Source organism: Cupressus sempervirens, chromosome 1 (assembly GCF_028749045.1).
Source record: "Cupressus sempervirens isolate cs-2001-9-10 chromosome 1, ASM2874904v1, whole genome shotgun sequence".
Lineage (NCBI taxonomy): Eukaryota > Viridiplantae > Streptophyta > Pinopsida > Cupressales > Cupressaceae > Cupressus > Cupressus sempervirens.
The window spans coordinates 306,633,636-306,660,974 of record NC_143118.1 but is presented as its reverse complement, the minus strand read 5'-3'; the positions used below and the strand labels follow the sequence as shown (position 1 = coordinate 306,660,974).

Below are 27,339 nucleotides of genomic sequence, written 5' to 3'. Positions count from 1 at the left end.
AGTTGGTGAGTTGCCCAAAGCATAATTTGATTTATGGCTTCATAACTAAAGGGTAAATGTATGATGGGATCGATAGATATAGTATGATCGATCTTTATAGTTGCAATATGTTTTCCTCGATGATTCATTCAATAAAATAGATTGAATAGGTTAGCATATTGAGCTAAAGTCCTTTTTTGTTTCATACATTACATCCTTAAGAGGATGAAAATCCCAATGTCGCAAGGCACTAGATACCTATCTACGAGTAGGTTCCATCAAGGCATTAGGACTACATGTTCGTACCCATCTTGGGCTCTTTCCTCAAGACATTTGAAATCATTTTCTTACCCTTCTACTCTTTCCTCAATGTATTTGAAACCATGTCCTCACCTATCTTGGATCTACCTATCTCGAGTGGATTTACTCTGTCTCTCCCATCTTGACAATAAATCACTTATACTCATGAATTTATAAGTGTATTCATCATTTGCCTAATCATTTTTCCAGACTTCTTTGTCACATGTATTCAATAGTTTGAAATGTTTGTAATTGTATTTTCCCTACAGGATGACAAGATCATGTTTAGATACCACTATAATGACCCCTTTTTATACATGACCTATTATCATAATAATTGTCACTTAGGGCTATCTCTATTATGGGATCATTGAATATTCAATTATTGAATTATAATCAATTAAATTTATTGATTTAATTTAATTGACTTGTGCAAAAATTCCATTACTTCCTCTAATTACTAAGGTCATTCTTAGATGGTAGATTTACTATGCGAAGGTCACGTGAAACAAACTAAAAGCCTAATCCTAGAATTGGGATAATCTGTCATGGGCCCAAAATTACTCTACCTTTACCTTCCGCAAACTCCCTATCTAAAAATACTTCAGTACGGAGTAAGAGATGGAATTTTTCATATTTAAACAATATAGTTTTCTTTTCAATAATAAGATAGAAGGAACCTCCTATCCCACTCTTAATTCATTTATAAGCACTCGTTAGAAGTGATCATATGTTAACAATTATTTATAATGATATTGGGAAACCCCTTTTATAATGATTCATAACCTTATTAAATATTGATCATATTGATAGTTGCATTAACAAATATTTGATTCTATTACCCAAGATAATAGCATCATGATTTAATTATATTTCTTTGATATTTGATATGAGATATTATTGTTACTATTATTTTAATATATATAATTATATTTTCCTATCATAAATACTAATATATATTTGAAAGCAAGATTGTCTAATATCCATTTTCTATAAATCTAAGGGGAATCAATATTTTTTAAGTTTCTTTTAGTGGTCTTCTTATTTATTCTAATTCCCTGATTGGTGCTATGTACATCCCCTTATAAATATTACTAGAGGGGAATTTATGTCATCGAACGGATGATACTTTAATATCAACCCTTTTAATATGTTTCCTTCTTTTCAAAAATACACTTGTGAGTGGTGGGTATATTTACTTGAATCATCCTCCAATTTTGCTCGCTAGGATCTTTTTTTGGCAGTGTGGGGATTATGTTCTTTAATTGCCACAGTGGTAGTGGCATTTTCATGTCACCTTTTTCACATGGGGTTTGACCAATAAAGGTACCACCATTGTCCAATAACATTTTTGTTTTCTTCTTGCCTTTTTAGACACTAATGGTGGCCATGTCTTACCCATCGAAGAGTACTCTTTTAAAAACAATTTTAATTCACTCTTTCCTATAGTAGTCCATTTTTACTCCACGGTCATCCTAATTTTCTCATTGTTTTCCTCCTCTCTCCATATTCACCAGTGATGGATCTGATTACTCCTACATAGCGTATGATTGACTCATGGGGAGTTAATTGTTTTCGAACCCTCTTTTTAACCATTTCTTCTTTAATCCTTATCACTCCATGTCCTATTTCATTCGCCTGACCACTTATATATATATAGTGTTGCTTCTACGCTCTTTTCTTATTATTAACCTTTGGTAAATATATATTGATTAATAGAGATTAATATTATAATAATTGACGATATCTATTGTGTTTCCACTTATATATAGAATCATCTCACTAATAGTTGGCATTATATTTGATGACTTGTGTACTTTCATATATGACAGTATTCATAACTTTCTTGTGTATAGATAGGCTTGTATTTATTCCTTGTTTTATTTATTATTATAATTTATTATTTAGATTTTATGTCAAGGAGGGGATATTACATCCTTATGACACCGTCTAGACATCTTGGAGATCATATGTCTAGATTTGCATATTGTTAAAAGGGTTTCTATATGAAGTTATCTTATGATCAGTCTGGTCCAGGCCCTCGAGATTTACCTCGCGGTGGGCTATCACAACATGTGATGCTAATTGGTGCATTTTTCTATGTTGTTAAACATGTAGTCGATGCTTGTGTGTATTCGCACGACCTATTGTATCTATTTGAGGTTGTTCTCATGAATTTAGGTCTTGACCCATAAATTGTAATGCATTTCCTTTCTCTTGGAGATTGTTGATCGGATAAGCTGACATGTGGTTGGTGATCTCGTATATAAGTAGGGTTGCAGTCCTTGTTTGGTTAGCAAAGTCAGTTGATAGAAGATAGATTGAAGGCTAGTATCAGATTGGCAAATAATCAAGTCTCTATGCCTAGAATGTAAGAAGACTGGAGTCCTAAATCTGTAATCTACATTTGCACAAACCAACTTGATCATTATTTAGAGCTCATGTTTCCTTATTGGTCGGTGTTATTACTATTGATTTATGTTGGTATTTATGTTGCGACAATTCTAGCTGCAAGATTGGACATCTCCCTTTGGGAAATCTCCAAACTTGACTACATCAAATGGTATAAGAGCAGGTATTGCGATTTTGAATTTTTAGATCTAGATTCCTAAGCTTGTGAAGTTGTTACTTGTTGTTTGCAAGGTGGCAGAGTTGTTGATTTGACCTACATCAATTGGTGGCTTGTACAAGGTGGTCAGGAATAATACTGATTGATTGATAGGACAGAGAGTGACGTCAACAAGGAAAGATTAGATCGTGTTCCAAGAATTGTGAACCCTATAAATATTGGTTGGGGCGGTAGAAGATAGATGTGACCTACAATTGCAGAAGGTGGCACAATGAAGAATTGGTGAATTAGTTCAGTAGTAAGTTGGTGATTTTAGGACTAAGTAGATCAATTCCTTGAGGCAGATTGTTGGTGTTGGTAGATTGCTTGTTGGTGTAAGGCAATCAATACTTGTGATCATATTATCAAACTAGACAAGATTGAAAACCTGAGATTCCTTTGTAAACATGTCACCTAGAAGAATGGATCTTAGAAGGCTAGAGAAGAAGATGGAGGAATTAGGAAATGAGATAAGGACTGAGATTTGGAATGCATTGACTGGGGTTAAGAGAAACCTTGAAAGAAAAGATGAATCTTAGGAAGTTGTTGAAGATCTTGAGACAATTGAAGCTAAGATTCCTGTAGAGGAAGAAATAATATTGAGAGTTACAACACACATAGGTAGAAGTCATAAAATTGATGTTGTTTTCTTTTCTAGTTCATTAAATCTAAAGAATCAATAAATTGGATTAATGAACTAGATGATTACTTTAAGCTTGAAGATGTTAGAGATCAACTAAAGGTTAGGTTAGTACAAACCAAGTTGAAAGGTCATGTTACCTTATGGTGGAAAGAGTTCCACAAGGATAGAGAACATAATGGTGAACCAAAGATCACTTGGGGGAGAGTTATGGTTTCTTCACTTAAGGCTAGGTTCATACCGAGGGATTATGAATTGGAATTGTTCAAGCATTTGTAGAATCTGAAGCAAAAAGATTTAACAGTTAACGAGTATACCAAGGAGCTCTACAAGATGACAATCAAATCTAGAAGCTGAGAGTCATCCAAGGAGAAGGTGGCTAGGAATGTTAATGGTTTGAGACATAACATTCAAGATGAGTTGAGCATGTTGAGGATCAGTACAACTGAGGATGCTTATCAATATGCCTTGAAAGCAAAAGACAACCTAAAGAGAAGACAAGTTTTCCCCGAGGTTAGGGATAAACCAATTGTAGAGAATGGAAAAGATAAACTTGTGATTGAAGGGGGAATTGATAAGAAGATTAATTCAAGGGGTAGAGACAATGAAAAGTTCAAATGTACACGTTTCAAATGTGGGAATGTTAGATATAGAGCTTTCCAATGTTTGATTGGTTCTACTAAGGGAAAATGGAACTGAGAGGCATGTGGGAGGAAGCTGAAAAAAATGAACCTATTAAATGGGAAGTTGCACCTGAGATTGGAGAATCTTTGATGTTTAGGAGAGCTATGTTGAGTAAGATGGAATTGGAGCCTATACAAAGGCAATTGTCCCCTACTGTTTACAAATCAAGAGGTAAATGTTGCAAGGTGATAATGGATAGTGGAAGTATTGATACCTTGTATCAAAAGAGATGGTATACAAGTTCAAGTTGAAGAGACACAAACATCCTTGTCCTTATGGGATAAGTCGATTGCAAGATGATCATACAATGGAAGTAAAAGAACAGTGTTGAGTTGATTTCAATATTGGACCATACCAAGATGAGGAATTGTAAGATGTGGTTAACATGAGTGCTTGCCATGTTTTGTTGGGTAGACATTAGCAATATGGCATTGGTGTAAATCATGATTGTCAAAGGAATATTACTTCTATTGTGATAGATGGCAAAATATTTATGTTAATTCCTTTGAAGGAGGAGGGGAAAAAAGCTAAGAACCTAGGTGTGATGAGAACTTACACTTTGGGAGATCAGACTACTTTAGATCAAAAGGTGATAGGTTTGCAACGAGTGGCTGAGAATGTTATTGAGGTTGTACAGTTGGTGAAGAATATAATGAGTGAATGTGAAATTGATAGGATTGAAGATTGGTGGCAATCGAATGATGTTACAATAGGTTACCGGAGAAGTGGTAACAAATGAGCAATAAAATCTTGTGACTAGATTAGAGGTTAAGGAATTGTTGAAGGATGGTAGAGGTAGAGTAAAACAAAAAGGGAAGAAGATATTGGTGGTTTCTTGTATAAGAGACAAAGGTAGAAGCAATTGGTGTCGTGAGATTGATTTGTGGAAGTAATAGCAAAGAAGTACCTAATGATGGAAGATATTATTCTAGACTTGTGGATTTGCAAAGTTGGCACAACTATTTTTTTCCTAGTGAAGATGATAAGTGGGTTAAGAATGAAAATAGGAAATATGTTCTAAATGCGATCAAAACAAGTTCCTCTTATGGAACATCTTCTTATTCACCTAGGGTGTCTGATGCAGGAGCATCCTTAAGTTTTTGGAAATCTTGCATCACCAAAAATATTTATTTTCAGTTTATTTGTTTACAGCTGATTTGGGCAGTTTCCTATTATTTTAGGTTGTAATCGGTCAAGTTGGCTTGTTATTTTATGTGATCCTTATGGTGTAGCCAGAGCATCTTGGAGATCATGTCTAGCTTCACATCATATTATGAGGTATCCAAATGAAGTTATCTTATAATCGATTTGATCCTATATTGGCTTTCATGTTCTAACAACCCAAGTTGGTGAGATTCGGCTTGTGATGGGCTATCACAACATGCAGTGTTAACTGGCGCATTGTTCTATGTTGTTAAACATGTGGTCAACCCTCTTATGTGTTTGAATGGCATGTTGTATCTATTTGAGGGTGTTCTCATGTATTTAGGTCTTGACCTATATGTTGTAATATGTTTCATTTGTCTTGGAGATTGTTGATCAAATAAGTTAACTTGAGGTCAATAATATTGTATAAAAGTAGTGATGTAGTCCTTGTTTGGGTAGAAAAGTTGATAGAAGATAACTCAAAGGCTAGTAGCATATTAGCAAATAATCAGGCATGTACACCTCAAATTTAAGAAGACTTGAGTCGTAAATCTTTAATCTGCATTTGCAAACCAACCTAATAATAATTTAGAGTTTTTATTTCCTTATTGATTGGTGTTACTGTTGATTTATATTAATATTTCTATTGTGGTGATTTTGGTTGCAAGATTAGACATCTCCTTTTGGGGATTCTTTAAACTTAACTGCGTCAATTACATAGAGGCATTAGATGCCTTCCACATGTACACTTGGCATATTTTGATTAGTTGATCCTTGACACAAGCAACTTGAGTTTTCTTATTGGTTGAAATGAGTTGGGCAACACCTCAAACATGCTTATCTTATAGGCTAAATAATGCGTGATGCTGAGAAAATATCTCAACATTATCAAGCCTTCAATTGTGGTGACTCATATTCTGAAATTGTTTCACCTTAAAGTCATCCTATCTACCCTTCGAGATCTTCTCATTGAATTTGATAATGAACTTGCACTTGTACTTGAAATCTTGATGTGAGCTTGATGTGTGGTCTTGGGCTTGTACAAATATTTCATGCAATTTGATCTTTTCATGGAATGAAATATTTCATGTAGTTTGATCTCTCGATTGAAACTAAATATTTCATGTAGTTTGATCTTTTGATTGAACTTGAATTTTCAGAATAAATTCAAGTTTGCATAAGTTTCTCCATTTGCTTATAGACTTAGTCATGATGTGGAAACCACCCATGACTCACACAAATTTTAAAACTCATCTAGTGGAAATGCAAGGTTACTTGAGCATAAATCCAAAAACATAGAATAAATTACTATCGAGTTAGGCAAAGTGCTACATATGCCAAGTGGAAACATCATCCACTTAGGTGAGCTTGGAATCTAAAAGTGGAAATCAGGATAGACTTAGGCAAATGTGTATGATGTGAAGTGCAAATCAACATGGACTTAGGCAAGTGCATCATGTTAATATTTTGAAACCAAAATATCAAAAAATATATAATAGATCACTAAAAACAAAAAGAACAGATTGACAGAATTGTTTATCCTAGCAAAACTCTCTTACCTGAGGGAAAAATCTAGCCACGTGCAAGTCAATGGAAGACATGAAGAACAACAATCACATAATTTCTTATTGCTACCAACTTCATAGTTGCATACAAATCCTTTACTTCTTCAAACGCAATCACCCATCTCCAATGACAAACATCATCCATACTCCTCTAGAAGCTTATACATTTACGATACTCTAATCCTACAACTTAAAGAATTAAAGTGATCTCAAGCTTCAACCACTCTTGTGAGAGAATAAAGGTTGGCCAAGCTCTGATACCATGTTAATGTTTTGAAACTAGAATGTCAAAAAATCTAGAAGAATTAGTTTAAAACATAAAGAATAGATTGACACAATTATGTATCCTAGGAAAACCCTCCTACTCAAGGGAAAACCTTTGCCATGCCAAGAAATTTGATCCTTTATTGTGTGTTCAATTGAATACAAAGCTTTGCAAGATTATTTTGATACCCAACAAACCTAATGAGCCTCACTAATTCCTAATATAAGAAGTATCAGCACACAAAATGTATACATAGTATAAAAACAATGTTTGTACCAGCTAAAATAGTTATGTCTATTACAAATAAACACACCACAGAGATTGCTTATATCCTCTAAGATATCACTCAATACAGAGGTGGATACGAAATAGCTCCCCATTCCACACAGTAATAATGTAGCTTTGTGTGCATGTTATCGTCAACCTCTCCAATCTATAGAATAATACGTGATATATAATCCCCACAAAAAGTCACACCGAGCATGTATATTATATTCTTCACAAGAATCGAATAGACTTCCAAAGAATATAGGACCAACATTACAAACACCACTGACACTCTTCAATGAATTGTCGACAGTTAACAAATATGAATTGTTACCAATCTTCAACACTAACTCACGTGAATATCAAAACTAATGGGAATGACACATGGACACAATCAACATGAATGGTGATGAAGCAGCACATGAAACGTCCAACCAATATAAGAAAATGTCAAGTCATCGAGAGGATGAGCCATATCATCACACGTTCTAGCTGAAGAGATGAAGAGAAAACGTAGTGAGCAATAATGGTAGGCAGCTGGAAGACATCAATAAACGGAATCACTATGCCGATAGAACTCATGAAGGAACCAAATAGATAGGATGCTATGATAATAATCATACTAAGTCTGGAACCAAATAATATGCTAAGGATTCATGAAAGGAGATGAACATATAAGATGAAATCTACAGAAGCTTTGATTGAAGAGAAAGAACTTAGAACCACACTGCAAACTAGCACAGTTACAAAGGAGTTCTATCGCAGCTACTTCAACTTAACATGTCCAATGTGAAGTGGAAATCAGACCTCACTTAGGTAAGTGCATCCAATGTGAAGTGGAAATTAGACCTGACTTAGTCAAGTGCATCCAACGAAAAGTGGAAATCAGATCTGACTTAGGCAAATGCAAATAATCATTAGTGAAAATCAGACTTGACTTAGACGTGCTTAAGGTGGAAATTCACACCATCTTAGGAAAATTTCATTTCAACTCAAAATAACTTAACGATTTGAACCCAAACTTTAATTATTTCAAGTTGATTTGAATCTACACTCATACTAATCTCCTCACTAAGTTGTTATATTCTCATTCATTAACTGCCACCATTTTCACATTTCCACATGGTTGCCAATCCACATGATCAGAATTTCACGAAATCTGATTCATTGATGCTTAAAATGTTGTTTGTCCTCCTTGCTTTTCATGACTAACCCCCTCAATCGTCAACCACTTATCTTACAGGCTGCTGTCAATATCTAGGCCATAATGCCTAAATCTTTGTATGATATGAATTCTAAATTCTGATTTTTTTATAGCCACATCTGCAATTTGCACCACCTAGCCTCTAATATTTTTGGAAACTTAAGGATCCCAGCCTTGTTTTGAAGAATTAGGATGCTGCTTGAGGCCTCATTTCTACTATTCTACAGCAGCTACCTCAAACTTGGTCTGCTGCTATGAAGTTCCCTGAGAAATTGGTTATGATCTGCTCTGCTTGTAATCCAAATTACCTGCTTTGTGACTGTTTTATGATTTGAAATGATGTCCCTTCCTATCTTCTTATAGGCAACTGAACCAAGGGCCATACCCTTTGTACTTGGGCTGACTCCCTTTGATAAGACAAAAATAAATTTAGAAAAATAATTTATTTTATTACAATCACAGCCCCTCATTAAATTGTAGCCTCACATTGAATTGGTGGCCCTCAATTTTAATAGGCAATTAATAAAATTGGTTTTCCTTATGAGTTCAGTTGCTAATAATTAATGCTTGCAATTCAAAATTTAATGATTTTCAACCCTCCAAGGCTGGCTCCCTATCATTCCTTTCATCAAATTTTCAAGCCCTTCAACAAGTTCAGAATTCTACATGTTTAGGAGTTCATCATGCAATTAAGCAAAGTTGCATCAAGTGAATTTTGGAATTCACCAAGAGGTTTGGGGAAATACATATGTGGATTGAGGAAATTCACAAAAGTTGGGTGAAATCACCCTCCTGGAGAAGAATTTTGCCAAGGATTGGGTGGATGTTTAATATCCTGTTGGGATTGGGCTAGATGCATGTGGGAATTTCACAAATTCTGACTTCATATAAGTCACATATTATTATTTTTTTAAGTTATATTTCATGTATATACTGTCAAGATGTTTGACAGTGGTTTCAGAGTCATAGGAGATATTATGGAGATTTTAGATTTTGGAAGATTCTAAAAACAAAGTCAGACTTAACCAAGTTTTAAGCATCAACAAGGTTCCATAAGTGTTTTTCTTCAGGCTAAAACTTAATTGGTTCTTGCTTTGCATCTTTCACTCCATCTTTTTACACTTTGGTTAATTTATTTCATCACAAATATCCTGACTTTTGAATCCACATCCTTGACTAGCTCAGCTCATCTCTCACTCATCCCTGACCGACTCAACCCCCTAGTGCAGAGTTCCTGAAAATCAACTCTTAGACTTTGGAGAGTTGAAAACTGCCACTGAACTAAGACTACCTGGGGCAACTACCCTACTACCAAGCGAAAAGAGGGGATCCCCATTTACAATGGAACGATGGTGTGAAATCCTCACAACTATTCCCTATTTAATTATGCCAAACTTAGTATCGGATGTAGAACAATGAGTGAGAGGAAAAGTGATATATGAATATATCTGTTATCATCTATTGCTCACACAGGACTGAGAAAGTAAAAGGGTCATGTTTTCCAGTTTCTTGAATTCGTTGTCAAGGATGAGATATGAAAAAGATTTCAGCAAAGAGTGATGATGCAGAAAAAATCCAAACAGAAATAAGAATACATTCAGAAAAAACCTATTTATTCTTATTTACTCCTTTATGTTCATTTGAATAATAATATTTTTGGAAGGCAGAGAAAGTAATTAAATTCCTTATATTTTAATGTGTGCAATTTTTTGCCAAAGTAATCAAACAAATCTGAGAAGTGTGAATCTGCAGTGTGGAGAGTTGTGAGAAGGTATACACTCTAGAATGCAAAATAAAGGATGCAATTTTCCTTTTTCAAGATGAATTCTGGCCTTAGCCAGCCTTAAAGTGGATGCCACAGTGTTACAAAAATGACTGATATGGTTTAGAGTATTAGATCCTCCCAAATTGTAAAAGTTTTTGCTCAAAACCCTTCTCCAATGATGGACTTTCAGTAGGAAAGAAAGAGAAGCATTCCATTACCAATCCCTAAAGCTTCAACAAAGGTAGAGGTAAGACATATCGTCAGTGGGGTAGCTTCTAACAGCACCAATTGATCACATGTCCCTGCATTCGTAGCTGATACTAAGTTCACAGATAGAGGGCAAAAAGATTTTTTGAAGGAACAAGGATCAAATAATTAAATATTTTCAAACTGATGTGATCATCCAAGAGTTGTGTTCATTGGCACGTTTAAGCCTTGTTACCAAAAGTTTCACTTACACAAGTTGGGGCAGTGACAAGATGTTTATCTCCATCTGTAGCAGATTTTTTCACAAGTTATCTTTGCAGTTCTAGGGTACCTAATCTGCATATCTTGACCAAAAAACGGAAAAGAAAACAGCAGTAATTCTAGGAGGACGACAAAACTATATTAAAGATTGAGTTAATTATTTGTCGACTTGATACAGTTGTAAGCTAGGAAATAAAGAGAATACATAGATTCTAAAGGGAAAATAATAAATATTAACTTTAAGGGTAAGAAGAAAGAAAATTTTGGACCTCATTGACTTTTAGCCTCTTTCTTCATAAGATCGTACAATGCAAACCCACCTTGGTGACAACCTGGCATCTCTGATGCTGCAGTTGCTAAATCATACTTAGCAATGAAAGCAAATCAACATCAGAAAATATAGAGCTCAACTATGAAAATATTCATGCAATTCACTAGAAAAATTGGTACAAATTAGAGCTTAGTATGTCTCTTTTAAAGTTGCCAATAATACCTTAGGCGTGATACATAGATGAGTTGATTCATAACCATCTTTTGCTTTCGAATATAAGCTCTGGATATCTGATGAATGTAGACTACATTTGATGTAGAAGAAAACAGTGGGTCGAACATTAGTCACTCTCCGAGAAATGCCAATAAATATTGGATCACTCTACACAACAACAAATAATGTATAAGGGGAATATACCACGTATCTTAAAATCCATGTATGCACATTTTTAGAGAAATCAAAACTTTGACATAGAAATTAGATTTTATATACCATTTTCACAAGTTTTTTTGAAAACTTTGCATCAAAAATACACTGTTTCCTGTCCAACACTAATAAACAAAACACTGATGAAGAAATTTGGAAGTAAACAAGAAAGGTAAAATCTCCATCAAATGTATCATTCAAAAAAAATGTGATCAATTAATCAGAAATAAGTGATTAACATCTGAGGTCATTCTGGTTTTGGTTTTAAACAATTTATATGATGATACCTCTACTCATCAAGAGTGAGAATTCTGTACTTCAAGAATCAAAGTTTTGGCCTGTCAGTTTTTGGGTTTTGGTCAAAACAAGATTTTCTATATTGGCCATGAATATGCAAACAAGAGTTTGAAGTTTATTTGAAAACTTACAAACAACAAAAAGGCAATTATGAAAGACTTTTCAAAAGGAATAGTACAAAATTTGTATGTTCAGTGGTTCACAAAAGACTGTTGAAAAGGATTTCAAAAATCTGTGTCCAAGCACCTACTTGCAAAAAACAACCATCATAGCACTCCCATTTTCTTCAATTGGCCTTTGACAGAAATTATCAACCCTTAAGTAGCCGACTTTTAAGTGCAAATTAGAACTAGCCTTCAACCAGGGAAATGCAGCAAAACAGGTTTAAGAATCAATTTATTTTTTAAATGTACCAGATTATTAGTACACTATTGGTATTGTTTATCCATACTGAGTCACGTTTTATCCATGCCTTCTACCACAATTCATCTATGCTGCAATTCTCTCCTCGGACAGAAGGTCCACAGCATATTTCTTCCCTTTTAGATGGCAACTTTATTTGTTTGGGTTCCCTCTCCCTAAAGCAGCATACACTTCTATGGATTCCTTACTCTGCTACAAATGTTGGAAGAATAGATTTGTCGAGTTGGAGAGAATTTAATGGTACATACTTCAAGGCTAAGTCACAAGGTTCGAGTTCGAGTTCGAATTCGTCAACTATAAAATTCGGATGAAGTTTGACAAGGGCAAAAATTCGAAAAAAATTCGACATTAAATTCGCCTTATATAAATTTAATATTTTAAAAATATAAATAATATATCTATAAAAATATCAAATAGATTAACATTTATAAAATATAAACCATAAGAAATCATTCTATATAAAGAAACACAATTCATAACTCTTAAAACTTTATAAATAATTTATTTAATATAAATGATTTGTAATAAACTTAAAAATATTTGTAACTTTTATAAGTCAAAAAAACTAATAAAATATTTATAATTTTTAATTTTATATACTCTTAATTCACTATCGTAAAACTAAAAATTAATAATATTTGATTTTTAATTCACTATCGTTAAACTTAAAATTACTAAGTTTTTTATTGATTTTTAATTCCCTATCGTAAAACTTAAAATTACTTAGTTTTTATAGACTTCGATTAAATCTCTTAAAGACTCGAACATAATCGGTGCTACTATGCAGGATGAAGTGACGTGAAACGTTACCAACGGGTTGATGAATTTGATGCTTGAACTCGCTCCTTTCACGACGCAGATGGGAAAACGTGTTGAAAAAAGAACAATTGCTGCAATTTTTTTTTGCCCTAGTTGCTAGTTTCAGCGACTGAACAAGCTACGGTTTCAAGCTTCTTTTTATTCGTAGGTTAACCCTCCATTGAACCAGCAGATTGAAAAACCTAAGGAAACGCTTTAGAAAAATACTTGATGAAAAAACGACCCGATTGCCATGCGAATTTGATACGCATTTTTGACGAATTTTCTATTGCTTTAAGATGTTCGCTGAATTTCGAACTTCAAGCCAGAAGTGCGGCGAACCTTGTGACATAGCTTCAAGGTATGTGGCTTCTATGCATTATTGGATGAGCTACAGAGTGGTTGTAATAGGAGTTAATTTATTGGCATAAATAATGGGATCTTATAACATCATTAACATAAGCAATAAATGCCTGTATACAAAATGTATTTTTGCGTCAGATCTACCAGTATGATATATTTAATATCCACTATCTAAAAAGAAAGTTGAACAAAAAATTTTTTTTTTAAATAGATTTGAGGTTATCATACCAGAGATTGTGCAGGAACACCAATCTCTTCCACAACTTCGCGTACAATACCATCAAACATCTCTGCAGATATCTTCGAATTCAAATCTGTAATGAACGTTTTGTCATTGGTTTCAACATGGCGTGAAATACCAACCTCCTCTGGCTGTCACAAAAATATAATTTGTTTGTAATTCAGATTAACATTTTCCAAAACTATGAATTTCAAGTAAAAACACAAGCTTGAAAAACTAAACCTGGTGAAAAAATTTAACATTTCACTCATTGTCATTTAATGCTCTCTACATGATTACGATAAAAAAACTATTTATGAGTTAGGAAACCCAGCTCAGTTGGTCTGAGCTCCCTGTGGTAGGCACAAGGTCACAAGGTCTAATGACCCCCAGCCCAGATGGCACTAAAGGAAGTTGTAACATCCCTTTTTCTAGTTATATGAACACTGCGTGAATTTATGGAATTCCTTCTTCAATTGTACCATGAAAATGCAGTGGAAATGCAAATATATGAATTACTTATAGCTATGAATGTTGTAACAGTGAAATATGAATACAATGACAATGAACTATCTAAGTATATATGACTGGTAATTCAAAATGCTGCAATAATGAGACATGAATGCAATTACAACAAGCATTTGCACCTAACGGAGCTGCAATAGTTACGCCGATAGAGAGATATAAAACTGCCATTCCATTGCTCCTGTTTTGTCTTCTTGTTTTGTGTTTTCTGCTGCATTCTCTCCTTTTTTCTTTCTTTCTTCTTCATGTTCTCATCATTTTTGCTTCGTCTCCTTTTCCTTCTTTTTTTCCCACATTGTCTCCTTGTTCATCTTCTTCCCCGTATCCTAGTTTACCTTGGACTTTTCCTTTGCCTCCTCCTCCTTCCTCACCACCTTCTCCTTCACTTTATTCTTTTTTTCTTCATCTTCTCCTCATTTTCCTCTTCCTTATCCTTCTCCTTACTTTGCTTCCTGTTTTGGGTCTTATTCTTCATCTTCTCCTTTTTTCCCTCCACCTCCTCCTCCCACTTCACCTTCCCCTTGTCCTCCTCCATCTTGGTCTTCTCCTTTGCATACTTCTTTTTCTCCTTTGGCACATTCTCCATCTCTTTTTTATCTTCCTCCTCCTTATTCTCCTTCTCCTTCCCTTTCTTCTTCTCCCTTTTCTTATTTTCTCATTTGTTTTCCTTTTTCTAATTGATAACTATTTTTAAGAACAAGCAACATAAAAATTTAAATGAGTAGAATGAAAATGTAAAATGTAAAACTTCATACAATAGAAAATATAGCACCTGCTTGAAATCCTGAAATCAAAAGACAAAAATATAAAGTTTAATATTATAGTTTCTTTAATTTTAAAAAATAACCAAACATGTGTTTGTATTAAATTTAAATTCATATAATTTTATTAAATCTATATTGTGTATAGAAAATAAATTGATGGGCCTCTTTTTGCCATGACTTAAGCTTGTAACGCTAAAGCTATTTTTGAATAACATGCAAGCATCCCTTTCCATTAGTATTATGGATGCTCGTAGAAATCTTCATTCTTGCAAACATAATTTTAAAAAAATCCAGCAAAGTTTTGTGATTTATTATTCCAGTAGTTTTTTAAATAAATATCATTTTGGTACACTCTATGTGTTCTTTTCTTTCTTTATTTCCATCATATTTAAATTCGATCTAAATCATATCACTTTTTTTTCCTTAAAAAAGTGCATGAATCCTTGTAACAATTTCTTGTCATTCTTGTCCTCATATTTGTAGACTATTTTTCTTTTATTTGACAAATCTAGATACATGTTCATACCCTACTTGGACACACTATCAATCAATAATTAAAATAAAAATGGAACACCTAAAAGTTAAATATTATATTTATATTTAAATCTTACACGTAGTTTGTATATGATTCTCATTTAATTTTCTAAAATTATTTATGTATGAATGTCAACACCTCTGCGTCAAATTTTAAATAAGTATTAAACTCGAACCATTGAAATGAACAACACCACCATATATATCTATTGCAATACCCCTAAATTCGCACATTGGCATTCTAAACCAATTTTGGTGCATCAATCTTACAACATCAACCTCTTGATCATCTAAGTCCTATTGTACTAGGCATTTCTGATTCTTATCATCTTTGCTCGACCTAAGTGTCAAATGCAGAAAATCCCTAATCTGTATTAATCACATACTTTATTGAATTCCTAAATATTGATTGAAATTAGCTGAGTTGACCTCTTAATTGAATTAATTCAATTATAAGTCGTAAGTACTTTAATTAAATTAAATCCACCATCTTTAGCTAATACACATAAAAAAGGAATTAAAATACATTGATTTAATTAAATATACAAGTCATAAGTGTTGAAACTAATTATTTAATTAATTAGAATATTCTATTATGATGTCATGTTTGAATGGATCAATATTCTTTCCTAATTCATCTCATATGAAAAAGGAATAAATATATTGATTAAATCAAATATGCTCATCATAATTGTTGAAACTAATTATTTAATTAATTAGAAAAATAATTATGAGCACATATTTGAATGGATCAATGTTATTTCCTATTTCAACTCATTCCACTCCATCAAAAATGGAGGACTCAATCTCACATTCAATCTAAACCGTACATTCGATTTAATCTTGATCATTGATCAGATCTAAGATTCTATAAAAGAGACCCTCGACCTCTCATTTGAAAAAGGATGCACATGAAGAGTACCAAATGTGTTAATGCAATAGGATCTCTGATAGGATAAACTATATTTCTTACTATAATAGAATATGTCACATACTTGCTCTCAGACTTGTATATTGCAGATCTTTAATTCAGGATTGTGTTCGTTGCTTGGAGAATCTTCTTACTTGAATAATAATGCGAACTTGTTCTTCAATAATCTGCAAGATAAATAGATCCCTAGGACTGCATTTATGACTTGGATTGATATATGTTTGTTCCCATTGATGCATTACAATGTTTATATATGACAAGGAATCATGTCCCTGTAGGGGCATGACTCTACATGGCCAAGGGCCACGTAGGGTCATGACCCTACGGTGGCATAACTGCCTCTTAACACAACTTAACAACAATGTTAATATTGGCGGAAGTAATCACGCCCAATACTCATATAACAATCAATGTTTAAATCCCGATATGAATCGGTGATCGCAGTATGATAACAAGCAAGGCCTGATCAGAATCGGTGGAAGAGATATTAATTCTCACACATAAATATATCTATATCTATACATACATACATACATATATGTTAGCCTTTCTTTCGATAATCATAAGATCAAATTCAAATGTCCAGAATTACTTTGACTGAAGCTATACTTCAACACTCCCTCTTAGCAAGGGAGAAGTAATAATTTCTCAAGAATATAGAATATTTGTATACATACCACATTATCTAACTTTTAACACTCTAAAAAGTGACTTGTCAAATAATTAAAAAACACCATGTTATGAACACTATCATAACATATATTATGATCTCTAATTGTCCGAAACAATATCTAGAGTAATCATAATGCATTCGTTATCAATGACTTCCGGCATGACCAGAACAGATGTCATGATAATAGGCCTATCATTTGCAAGATCATCACCTTACAAAGGATTACCTTCTAAATATATTTGTCCATGAAAGATCGTCACCTTTCATTACATATCTAATGCAACTAAAAAACCATAGAAGCATAAGCACACATAAATTGAATAATAAAACTTAATATTCAATATTACAATTTAATCATACCAAGTTTTTCTCTGAAGTATTCCAACTTCACTTTAGCAAGAGGCTTGGTAAAAACATCCGTTGTTTGCTCATTAGCAAAAATGTACTCAAGTATGATAACCCCTCGATCCACCATATCTCTAATGTCGTGATAAGGAATTTCAATATGCTTAGAACGGTTGTGGAAAACTGGACTAGCTGAAAGCTTAATACAACTCTAATTGTTACAATGAGTCACAGTGGGCTTCAAAAGCCTTTTGAACAAATCAACTAGCAACTTTCATAACCACACAACTTCTCGGGCTCCCAAAGAGGAGGCAATGTATTCTGCTTCAGTAGAGCTTAACGCAACTAAGTATTGTTTTCTATTGAACCCAGAAATCATCCCAAATCCAAGATTGAAGCAACATCCAAAAGTACTTTTACGTTCAGTAGTGTTGCCTGCCCAATAAGAATCTGAATATCCATGAAGATTGATGTCTACTTGATCATATCTGATTCCCATGCCAATAGTGCCCTTTAAATATCTCAAGATGTATTTAGCTACATGTAGATGTATCTTCTTTGGTGCACACATAAACTGACTTAAAGTGTTAGTAGCATAACATATATCCGGACGAGTATTCACCAAATACATTAAGGATCCAATAATCTGCCTATAGTAAGTAGGATCCCCAGATTCATATTTGATCATATCATTAACTTGTGTAGATTGACTTCCATAGGAGTAGTCGCTGGTTTACATTCCATCATTCCAAATTTTGTCAAAATATCAACAGTATCTTTTCCCTAGTTTAGAAAAATGTAGTTACTCTTTTGCCAAACTTCCAGTCCTAGGAAGTAGTGAAGAAGACCTAAATCTTTCGTATCAAACTATGTTGTTAGCTCTTGTATGCACTTCTCTATAAGATGTTCTTCAACTGTTATCAAAAAATCATCAACATATAATACAAGAATAATCATGTCATCACCATCTATCTTGAAGTATAGGTTAAGATCAGCTTCATTTTTAGAATAACCCAACTTTGTTAGATAGTTGTCTACTCTTTGATACCATGCTCTGAGAGCCTATTTGAGACCATAAAGTGCTTTCTTTAATTTACACACGTCATGAGTGTAGAACCCTTCTGGTTGCTCAATATAAACCTCTTCTTCTATTTCACCGTTTAGAAATGTTGTCTTAACATCCATTTGATGAACTTTCCATCCTTTGGATGCTGCGATAGCCAAGATTGTCCTAACTGAAGTGTATCTAGCAACTGGAGCAAATGTTTCTTCATAGTCGATACCTTCTTTCTATGAGAAACCTCGTGTTACAAATTTGGGTTTGTACTTTTCAATGCTACCATCAAGTGCAGGCTTGATTTTGAATAGCCACTTAGAAGAAACAACTGATTTTTTTTTAGGTCTGGGTACAACATCCCATACATCATTTTTCAGTATAGAATTATATCCTTCAATCATTGCTTCTTTCCAAGGTTTACTTGATAAGGCTTCTTCAACATTTGAAGGTTTTGTTTTTATAAGTTCAGTTAATAATGCTACATAACATGACTGGTTTCTTGTTCTTTTACTTTCTCGAATTACTTCATCAGGTTCAGCATGATTCTCTTCTATCATTTTCCTAGCCCAAAGTGGGCTCTTTTTATTGTTAACATTTTCAGTATCCTCAGGATTTGATGTAGTGGTAGAAGAAGGTTCAATATCATTCTCCCTCTCAATTTCTGCTGAGTGATTTTCATCTATTTCAGTAACACACTAATACATTAGGGGTCAATTTACGAGGTCAATTTGCGACGGCAGGCAAATGTAATGTGTTTTTGGCTTTTTTTTTTCAATTATAGCCCGACGACGTCGCAATTGCAACGCTAACAGGATGTAAGAGAAAAAAAATTAAAACGTTGCTCATTTGTTTGAGGCCAATGTCGACGGATGGAGGCAAGGGCAAGTTTGAGGGTGCAAGTCTGTACGAGATGGTCGCACGGGAATTGGGGCAAAGCATAGAAGAAGACCAGCCATTGGTATGAGTACAGTATAGACAGCTTAGTTGGATGGGGTATCTCAGGGTGGGGCACGAAGAACTAGCGGAGGACAGAGAGAAGCGAACGTAGGTTTGATGTAAGTTGTGACAGTTTATGGTTTGCTGACTGGTCATTAATTGTACAACTGTATGTTTTCCTGTTTTATTTTCAGTATATGTTATAACTTATGTATGAATTATTATATCTACTATAGTTTCTAAAACCCTCCAATATCAAAGCATTTTCTTTACATATTTTTATTTATTTATGAGAGACAAATTCAAATGGAGTTTTCATTTAATTTATCGTTTGAAACCATTGAGAAACAAGAAGTCACAATATCCACTTTATTGTATCGTATGGTCCGACTGGTTACTGTAGTTTCTTGTCTTAAATCAAAGCTACGCCATTTCTAAACTACAAGAGTGGTTGGAGTTATCTTTTCTCACATGAAAACAAACAGGTGAGTTTTGCTATATGCAAATATGAAGGGATTCTACACTTGAGCAGCATAGAAAAAGTTGCAGCAAATCTCAAGCGAAGAATTGTAGTGTTAAACAAGGAGTGGAACATGGAGTGGGTATTTTGGGGTTTGACAATTGTTTCTTTTGGTTTAGTTTTGTTCCTGCTCAAGATTGCAATAACAATATGGTGGAAGCCTCTGCAATTGAAAAAGCACTTTGAAGCCCAAGGAATCAGGGGTCCTCCATACAAACTATTCCATGGGAATACCACAGATATATCCAGGCTCATCGATGAGCGGAGAGCAAAACCCATGCCTACACTCTCACATGATATAGTCCCTCACGTTCTTCCCCATATTTACCAGTGGACCAAGACCTACGGTAAACTTACTATTCTCCATTGAATAAAGAACATAATGCTGACATTACACATAAATACAGAAACTAATATGCACTTTTAAGCATTGTTTCAATACAAAATACCACATTGATTTAGAAGAAACCAAGGTTCTCCATAAGGAAGAATATTATTGCAAGTGGAAATTAAGAGCTATTGTTGAAATTAATAGGCATTTGCATAATCCCAATAGAGACGAATGGTGAGGTTTAAGTTACTCCTAGCAACCTATCGTAAATGCTCACAAATAAAGTTGTACACATTCATTGGTTTCTTATTCCTCCCAATTTATTGCAATCTCTTGGCTTTTTTTATGTAATTTTTTTGTACTTATTAATGCACTTGACCTTAAAAACACTGTATCACACACTTGTTTTTTCTTGCAATGAACTCTGGCATCAGCAATGTTAAAGATTTTAGCTGTGATAGAAATCTTTATCTCTAATTTTTCTCTATGTATTGAAATTGAGATAATACCTGTGGATTCGGTTTATAGTTGGATATTTGAGATAATATTATATGAAGTGACGTGTATATTTCTAATTAAAGATAGCAGGCTTCCACAATCCACATTGAATTCTGTACTATGTTTCTGGAATTTGATTGTTTAACATTATTTTTATAATTAACATTTCAAATCATACACCATGATCCAATTTTTGGTTCATTGAACTCTTTCATCCTGATTATGGATCATGGAGTATGATTCAGATGGTAGCGAGCATGTTTCAAAGCTAGAGGCTGCTATCTCAGCAATATGAGTAGCAAAGCAGCTAGGAGCCAGAAAACTTCATGTTGAGGGTGATTCACAAATCATTGTAAATGCAATAATAAAAGGGACATGGCGGCTTAGCACTTGTAGAACTACATAGATCAAATTAATGCAAAATTAGCTTCTCTGGATGACTCCAAATTATCACATTTGAGAAGACAAGGCAATAAAGAGGTCAACACCATGTCCGATTGGGCACTATCAACTTCATCCATTGTGATTATTTCTTTCCTTTCTTTTATTGGCCACCACCAACTTCATCCATTTAATGAGGTATGCAGGCAACGATAGTGATGTGATGGGAGTTCTTGGCAATCCTTGCCGGAAGTGCCATGTAAGTACCATCAATTAGGTTGATAATGATTGAGAATGTTTGTCTTGTGTGCCCCCAGAATTGAATCCTCGATACAAGCTGGATTTGGTAACCACATTGTTGTTTGAGAGGCTTTTTGCAATTGGAGTGATGGAAATTGCTTTCACTCTCACTTGCACCTAGCAACAAAATTCTTATCATGGGAAGAGTAAGAAGACTAGGGTTGATAAAATGTTCAATTTTATGGACAATAAATTAATGGAGAGTGTTTTGCTTTTGCTGAGGGAGCTATTCCACCAAGTTGAGAAACGTCACAAAACAAACACCGACACCCATTCCAAGATCATGGGATGGGCTCTGCAATTGGACATTGGGTGGAATGGAGGAGCTTTTTGCAAAGTCCATTCCAAGAATTGGGGTAAATTTGGGTGAAAAGAAGAGTGGACTGCCGAGGATTAAGGCACCAAGTACATGCCGTTTTTGGTGGTTTGATGAAAGATTCAGAAATAAGAGGTTTATAGAGGCCAGAAAGGGATAGTTTACAATGAAAATGGCGGTAACAATCAAGTTCCTAGATGAAGACAGAGAGAGCTTTGTTTTTCACTTTGTGTCACATTTGCCGTATCATTCAACATCCCTGAACTCTCAAGAATCAGTCCTCATAAATTATTATGAGATTAATCTAGAATTTGAAGATTCTTGAATGTAAACAACTTTGGTGAGAGAATGTTTTACAACTCATTAAAAGACAAGCTGAGAAATTGTAACTCTGCTAGTTCTCCAATCCAAATTGAGATACACCCCTGAATTTTGTTTTGCAAGTCAAATACTTGAAGTTTTGTGCAATTTGCAATAGGAGGAGGAATAATATGATCTCCATCTTCACTGCCAGCCGGCCTTTCCTAGCTTTTCTAAACCTTTTGTTCCAAAATCTTCATCAAAACACAATACAAATGGTGAGTACTTCGTGGCCTCAATTTTCTCAAGGTCGCTGTACTTGTCCCCCAAATTTATTCTTAATTTTGGGATGGATTTCGCTAAGATTTCATCAAATCCTCCCAATGCCTCCGTAGGAACAATTGTTTCCATATTTAGCCTTATGATGGCTTTATCTTCACCCAGCCGCAACGCCCAAGCCATAATAATGAATCAAACATCTGTGTTGGTTCTGTGTCTATCCTCAACTTGGTGGAACATTTCCCCCTGCAGAACCAAGATGTTGTTTGTTGTTCACAAAATTGAACATGATTATCAAATCTTAACCTTTTGCTCTGCCCACGGAACGGGTTTTTCTACTTAATGCAAGTGAGAGTAAAGGAAGTTTCCATCTCTTCAAGTTGCAGAGCACTTCACAATTGGGATTGAAAGAACGAAAAAAAAACTTGCAAAGTTTTTTCTTGAGGCACTCAAAACAATCATTCCCCATCATAATCAATCTGCTTGCCAGTGATCACTTGTCATCGCAGCATAGATCACAATGAACTTACATCACATCTCCGTTGTCACCAACTGCATTAAATGGCTGTAGTTATTTGTGGCCAAAAGAGAAGTGAAATTATCACGGAGGATTTCCCATATCCATCCTTAAAGCTTGGAAATCTTCCAAAATGATTTCGTGTACCTTGAGAGTTAAGGCCCAGTTTGACAGTTTACCAGCTTCCTTATTGCCTTGCCTTCTTATTTATTTAGAGCATCTGCACACACACCAAACTACCAATCAGGGGTATTGATTCAACTTGTTTGCAAAGTTTTCTCCTTTCCCAATTCATCAACACCTTTCCCTTTCAAGGCTTTCCAGGAATCTATCCTATTCTCCAATCCCCTCAATACATGCCCAGTGACTCTTTAAACATATCTGATCCACTCTAACTCATGGCAACCTCTGATCCATCTATTCCTTCTAACTGAACACACACGTTCCCTCGTGAAAATAATGGCTCTCTTGACTTCTTACAGCACTAACTTGACTTCTGATTAGACTCATTTCATGGGCACTTTCCATTCCTTCACAAGACCTTACAAAATCTATAACTCTTCCAATACTCTGAACCGTTGGATTGACTGCGACTGCCCCATCATACACTTTTGAAATTGACACCTTATATTTATCCTTACAAATTGGATTCTCAATTTCTCACCCACACAAAGGACATTCCTATATCACTTGATTCATTAGCTTTCATAACCTTCAACAAACCAGCCAATCCAATCCTTTGATCCCACTCAAAACACATAACATCAGTTCACTGTCAAACTGTGATAGGCATGCATTATTCCATTGAGACAGTCACAAAGTGGTTCAGAGACCCTCTGATTCCCAGCCATTAGGATACAATTAGGATTCATCCTTGCATGCGCTTATAGCCATTATACCTTCAATAAATTCCCTATGTGAGCAAAATCATGACTGATTTATCATATCTCTGTTTTATGCAATCTGAGACAACTTTTCATGGTTTTGTTTGATCAAATACACATGGATTCTTGTCCATGGGTTCCTGCAAAGAAGAGGGAATATAATACACCTTTTTCCCCACCATCTATTTGAATTTGGGGTCTTGGTCCACATTTTATATTACAGATTTATTTGTACAAAGTTACAGATTACCCTAGTAAGGGTTTGGACAGCTTACACAAAAAGTTGAATATCTTTTCATCCACATAATAAAATTGAGTGCTTCACAAACCAAAATAAAGTAGATTTGACCCTCTATCATCTACAACAAATGGATCATCAGATGGGTACCAATATTGCCAGAAAAGGACACAGAAATCAGACTTCCTTTTTACTGATCAAAGTAAGGATTATGCAGGAAACCTTGTTTGCATTGATTGTCAAACTTCATGTATCAATTTGGGTCCCTTTGTTTGCTCATTACAATATTATTTAAACTTTGGCTTAAAAATATTGTTTTCTATTACATCATTGGTCTAAATTATCGATGTAATTTATTATACTTATTATGCCCTGCTAGGAACTTAATTAGTTTTGGCCTTTAATCTAAGCTTGAGGTGTTCTTGCATGATACTCCCGAAGAGAAGAAGTCTAAAGTCCATACTTTCCCAAGATCCTGTAGTGACTAGTATTTCCCATTATAATCTTACCCTAACTATCTTTGGAAATTCTCTCCCTATTCAAGTGTATCATTGTTGTATATCTTTTCTCCTAACATTTTGGTCGGTTGTAAACACTTCCATAAATTAGCTCTCACCTTTTCATGAACCTCTCTCATTGCTTCTACTATATCTTCATCATGAGAACTCCTCTTATCCATACTCTTCATATCCCTCAATTTAAAATATCCTCTATCTTTTTTGATATACTATCTTAAAAGGACTATACCATTTCTCCTATTTGTCCATTCATTATAGGCATATTGTTCCTATGGTATTAATGCATCCCATTCTTTCCCATGATCCTTTGTTGGACACCTTGACATGTTTTTGTTAAATAACTAAGGAGGGAGGGGGGCTAAATTTTCCTCGGCTATCAAATAGGGCCTTAAAAAACTCTCAGCATCTTACAAACTTAAACTTTTCCTATATCAACTTGGTAACTATATTAAAACTTCATAATAATATCTAATTCATCCTTCACTACTAAATTGTTAGCTTTCACCAAGTATCAGAGTAATAAACTTTTAACTATATACTTCATGTACTAAGTTACATCAACAAGAAGTATACAAAAAATAAGAATAAAATAACATGTAACACAATAATCCACACATTTAAACACAATAATTTTTAACATGAAAACCCTATTAAGAGAAAAATCACCTATGACTGATCACATCAAATTTGTAGTATCAGATCTTCACTTCCTTTCCTTTACTAATTATTTTCTCCTTGTTATATATTCATTCATTTCTATCCCTTGTCAACATTGCATATGTATATTTTAGCTCTTCCTTAGCTCATGTTCAGATGTTCTCTTATACCACGATCTTCCTTCCTTCCATACCTACATATTTCATGTTTAGATCTTCTCTCCCTTTGAAAAAAATGCCAAAAAAAAAACTAAAAACTTTAATATAATGGTAGTTGTACCTTGTACCTTACATGTGCTAATACATTTTTGTTTAATAAATCTTTGCTTTCTTTCTTTCATCTTCTTCACATATTTAGGACTACATAAAGAGTGAACTCCTTCTTCAACTCCAAATAGATATTCCTAGGGTATATTGGTTGTAGTGTTTCTTTATTAATTTTTGGCTCTAGTTTTAACAGTCCTAGCTATCTTTTTGTGTACTATTTTCTCTATTTGGTGCGTATGGTTAGCTCTGTGCCATGAATCTCCAACAATGAAACCCTAGTCTACCATAGAAAGCCTGCACTGCATCCCTAGTTCCACCAATAAAAAACACTGCAGCTTTGCAATAAACCTGATGAACAGCTTCACAGTTTCTGAAGCCAGATGACAATGCAGATTTTGAGCCACCTGATGAACAGCTTCACAGTTTCTTGGATTTAAGCAAAAATCATATATATGCATGTTCTTGTGTCTAATGTCATATGTTGCATAGTAATTAATATCTCTTGTACAGATTACACTGGTGTTGGTATATATTATGCTCTCTTCTGTATTAGAACATTCTAACCTTTTATTTATGGATATGGTGCTCAATTTGGTCACACTGTAATCTGTATCTAGTGTCTTATTTGTAATAGCTGGTTTAGTAACTACATAGATAAGCTTAATGTGATTGTTATAAAAATATTGTTATGTAATGGTGTTTCATGTGCTGGCCAAGCCTGGTTTGAAGGCCACCCACTTCAATACCCCGCTAGCATTTATAGATACGGAGTTCGATAATATCATGAAAAACAATCAATATAAAAAAGCTCATTCTTTTTGTAACATTTTTGGCTTTCATTTTAATTTCATCTTTTCTTCTATTGTGACAAGCAAGCTGGAGAGAAGTGCTATATTGAAGGCCATATGTGCAGGATTTAAAGAAACTACCGAACCTCTAATTTGTTTGACTGGAGGTAGATTCCTGATTCTTTGCCTTAGAACACTATCATCTTCAAAATCATATATGAAATCTATATGACCATTTCATTTCTTTAATATGCCCTATGGATGTCCCTATCTAACTATATATCTTTTAATTGCATATAATAACTAATTTATGTGCTTTTTCATGACTATGTTTGACTCATATAATTGTGATCTCTCTAGCACTATGATGTCGTTTAATATGTCTTGCTAAAGCTTGTAAATTTTGTTCCTTTTGCCATGTCATGTAATATGTCTTGCCTTGTAGCTTATATGTTTTGAAATTGCTGTTAGGCCTTGTAGCTTGTATAATTTGATTGCTGGAGAGCTTCTACAGCTAAGCAAGAAGGCCATTGCACAAGTTATAGCCGCGCACTCGGGTATGAAAATTGTATATTTTTTAATCTAATGTATATTTTAAGTAGACTTTTAGCTTATATGTTTTGAAATTGCTTTTAGTGGCTTAATGTTGTAAGGTCTCTTGAAATAAGACCTTCAGGCGGTTGGTCAAAGTTTTACAAATAATCTTATCAACAAATTTGCCTAAAGCAATTGACTGAATGTTATAAAAGGTGATTGGGTTAAATGTCTTAGGAATAAAGTCAAAGAAAGTATTTTTAAAAGATTAAAGTATTTAGCTAAGTCTAAGAAGATTTGTGTACTTTTGACAGCGTTGCTTAGTTTGTGAAAGTTGTAGACCGAAGTTTTCATAGCCCGATTTTTGCTTCCTGCAAAGAACGATCATGTCAGATAATATAAGTGAAGAACAAAATAGGGAGACAATCGCTAGATTGTGGTCTAACTTGAAAAGAAAAGGTGATGGAAAATGTTATTGTCCTTGCAAAATTTGTAAAGGCTTAAACCGTAGAAGACTGCTAATCAAAACAGTTAAGAGACATTGTAGGGAGAATGGTC

At 34.3% G+C, this 27,339-nt stretch overlaps 1 protein-coding gene across 37 annotated transcripts in view; it reads right to left on the bottom strand.

Annotated features, from left to right (window-relative positions):
• The window catches only part of NUDT9 (nudix hydrolase homolog 9), a 197,839-nt gene that overhangs the window by 17,307 nt on the left and 153,193 nt on the right, over nucleotides 1-27,339 (bottom strand). For 2 of the 37 annotated variants that reach the window (XM_089823471.1, XM_089823470.1), the window contains 4 exons: nucleotides 13,698-13,841; nucleotides 11,385-11,543; nucleotides 11,212-11,257; nucleotides 7,457-7,946 (listed from right to left, as the gene is read on the bottom strand). In XM_089823471.1, the coding sequence (XP_089679597.1) occupies nucleotides 7,849-7,946; nucleotides 11,212-11,257; nucleotides 11,385-11,543; nucleotides 13,698-13,841 (447 nt within the window). In that variant the 3' untranslated portion in view covers nucleotides 7,457-7,848. Of the gene's footprint in view, nucleotides 1-7,456; nucleotides 7,947-10,326; nucleotides 10,975-11,160; nucleotides 11,258-11,384; nucleotides 11,544-13,697; nucleotides 13,842-27,339 lie in introns of those variants that run through there. The other 35 variants (XM_089823544.1, XM_089823540.1, XM_089823472.1 and 32 more) reach the window with 29 other exon arrangements.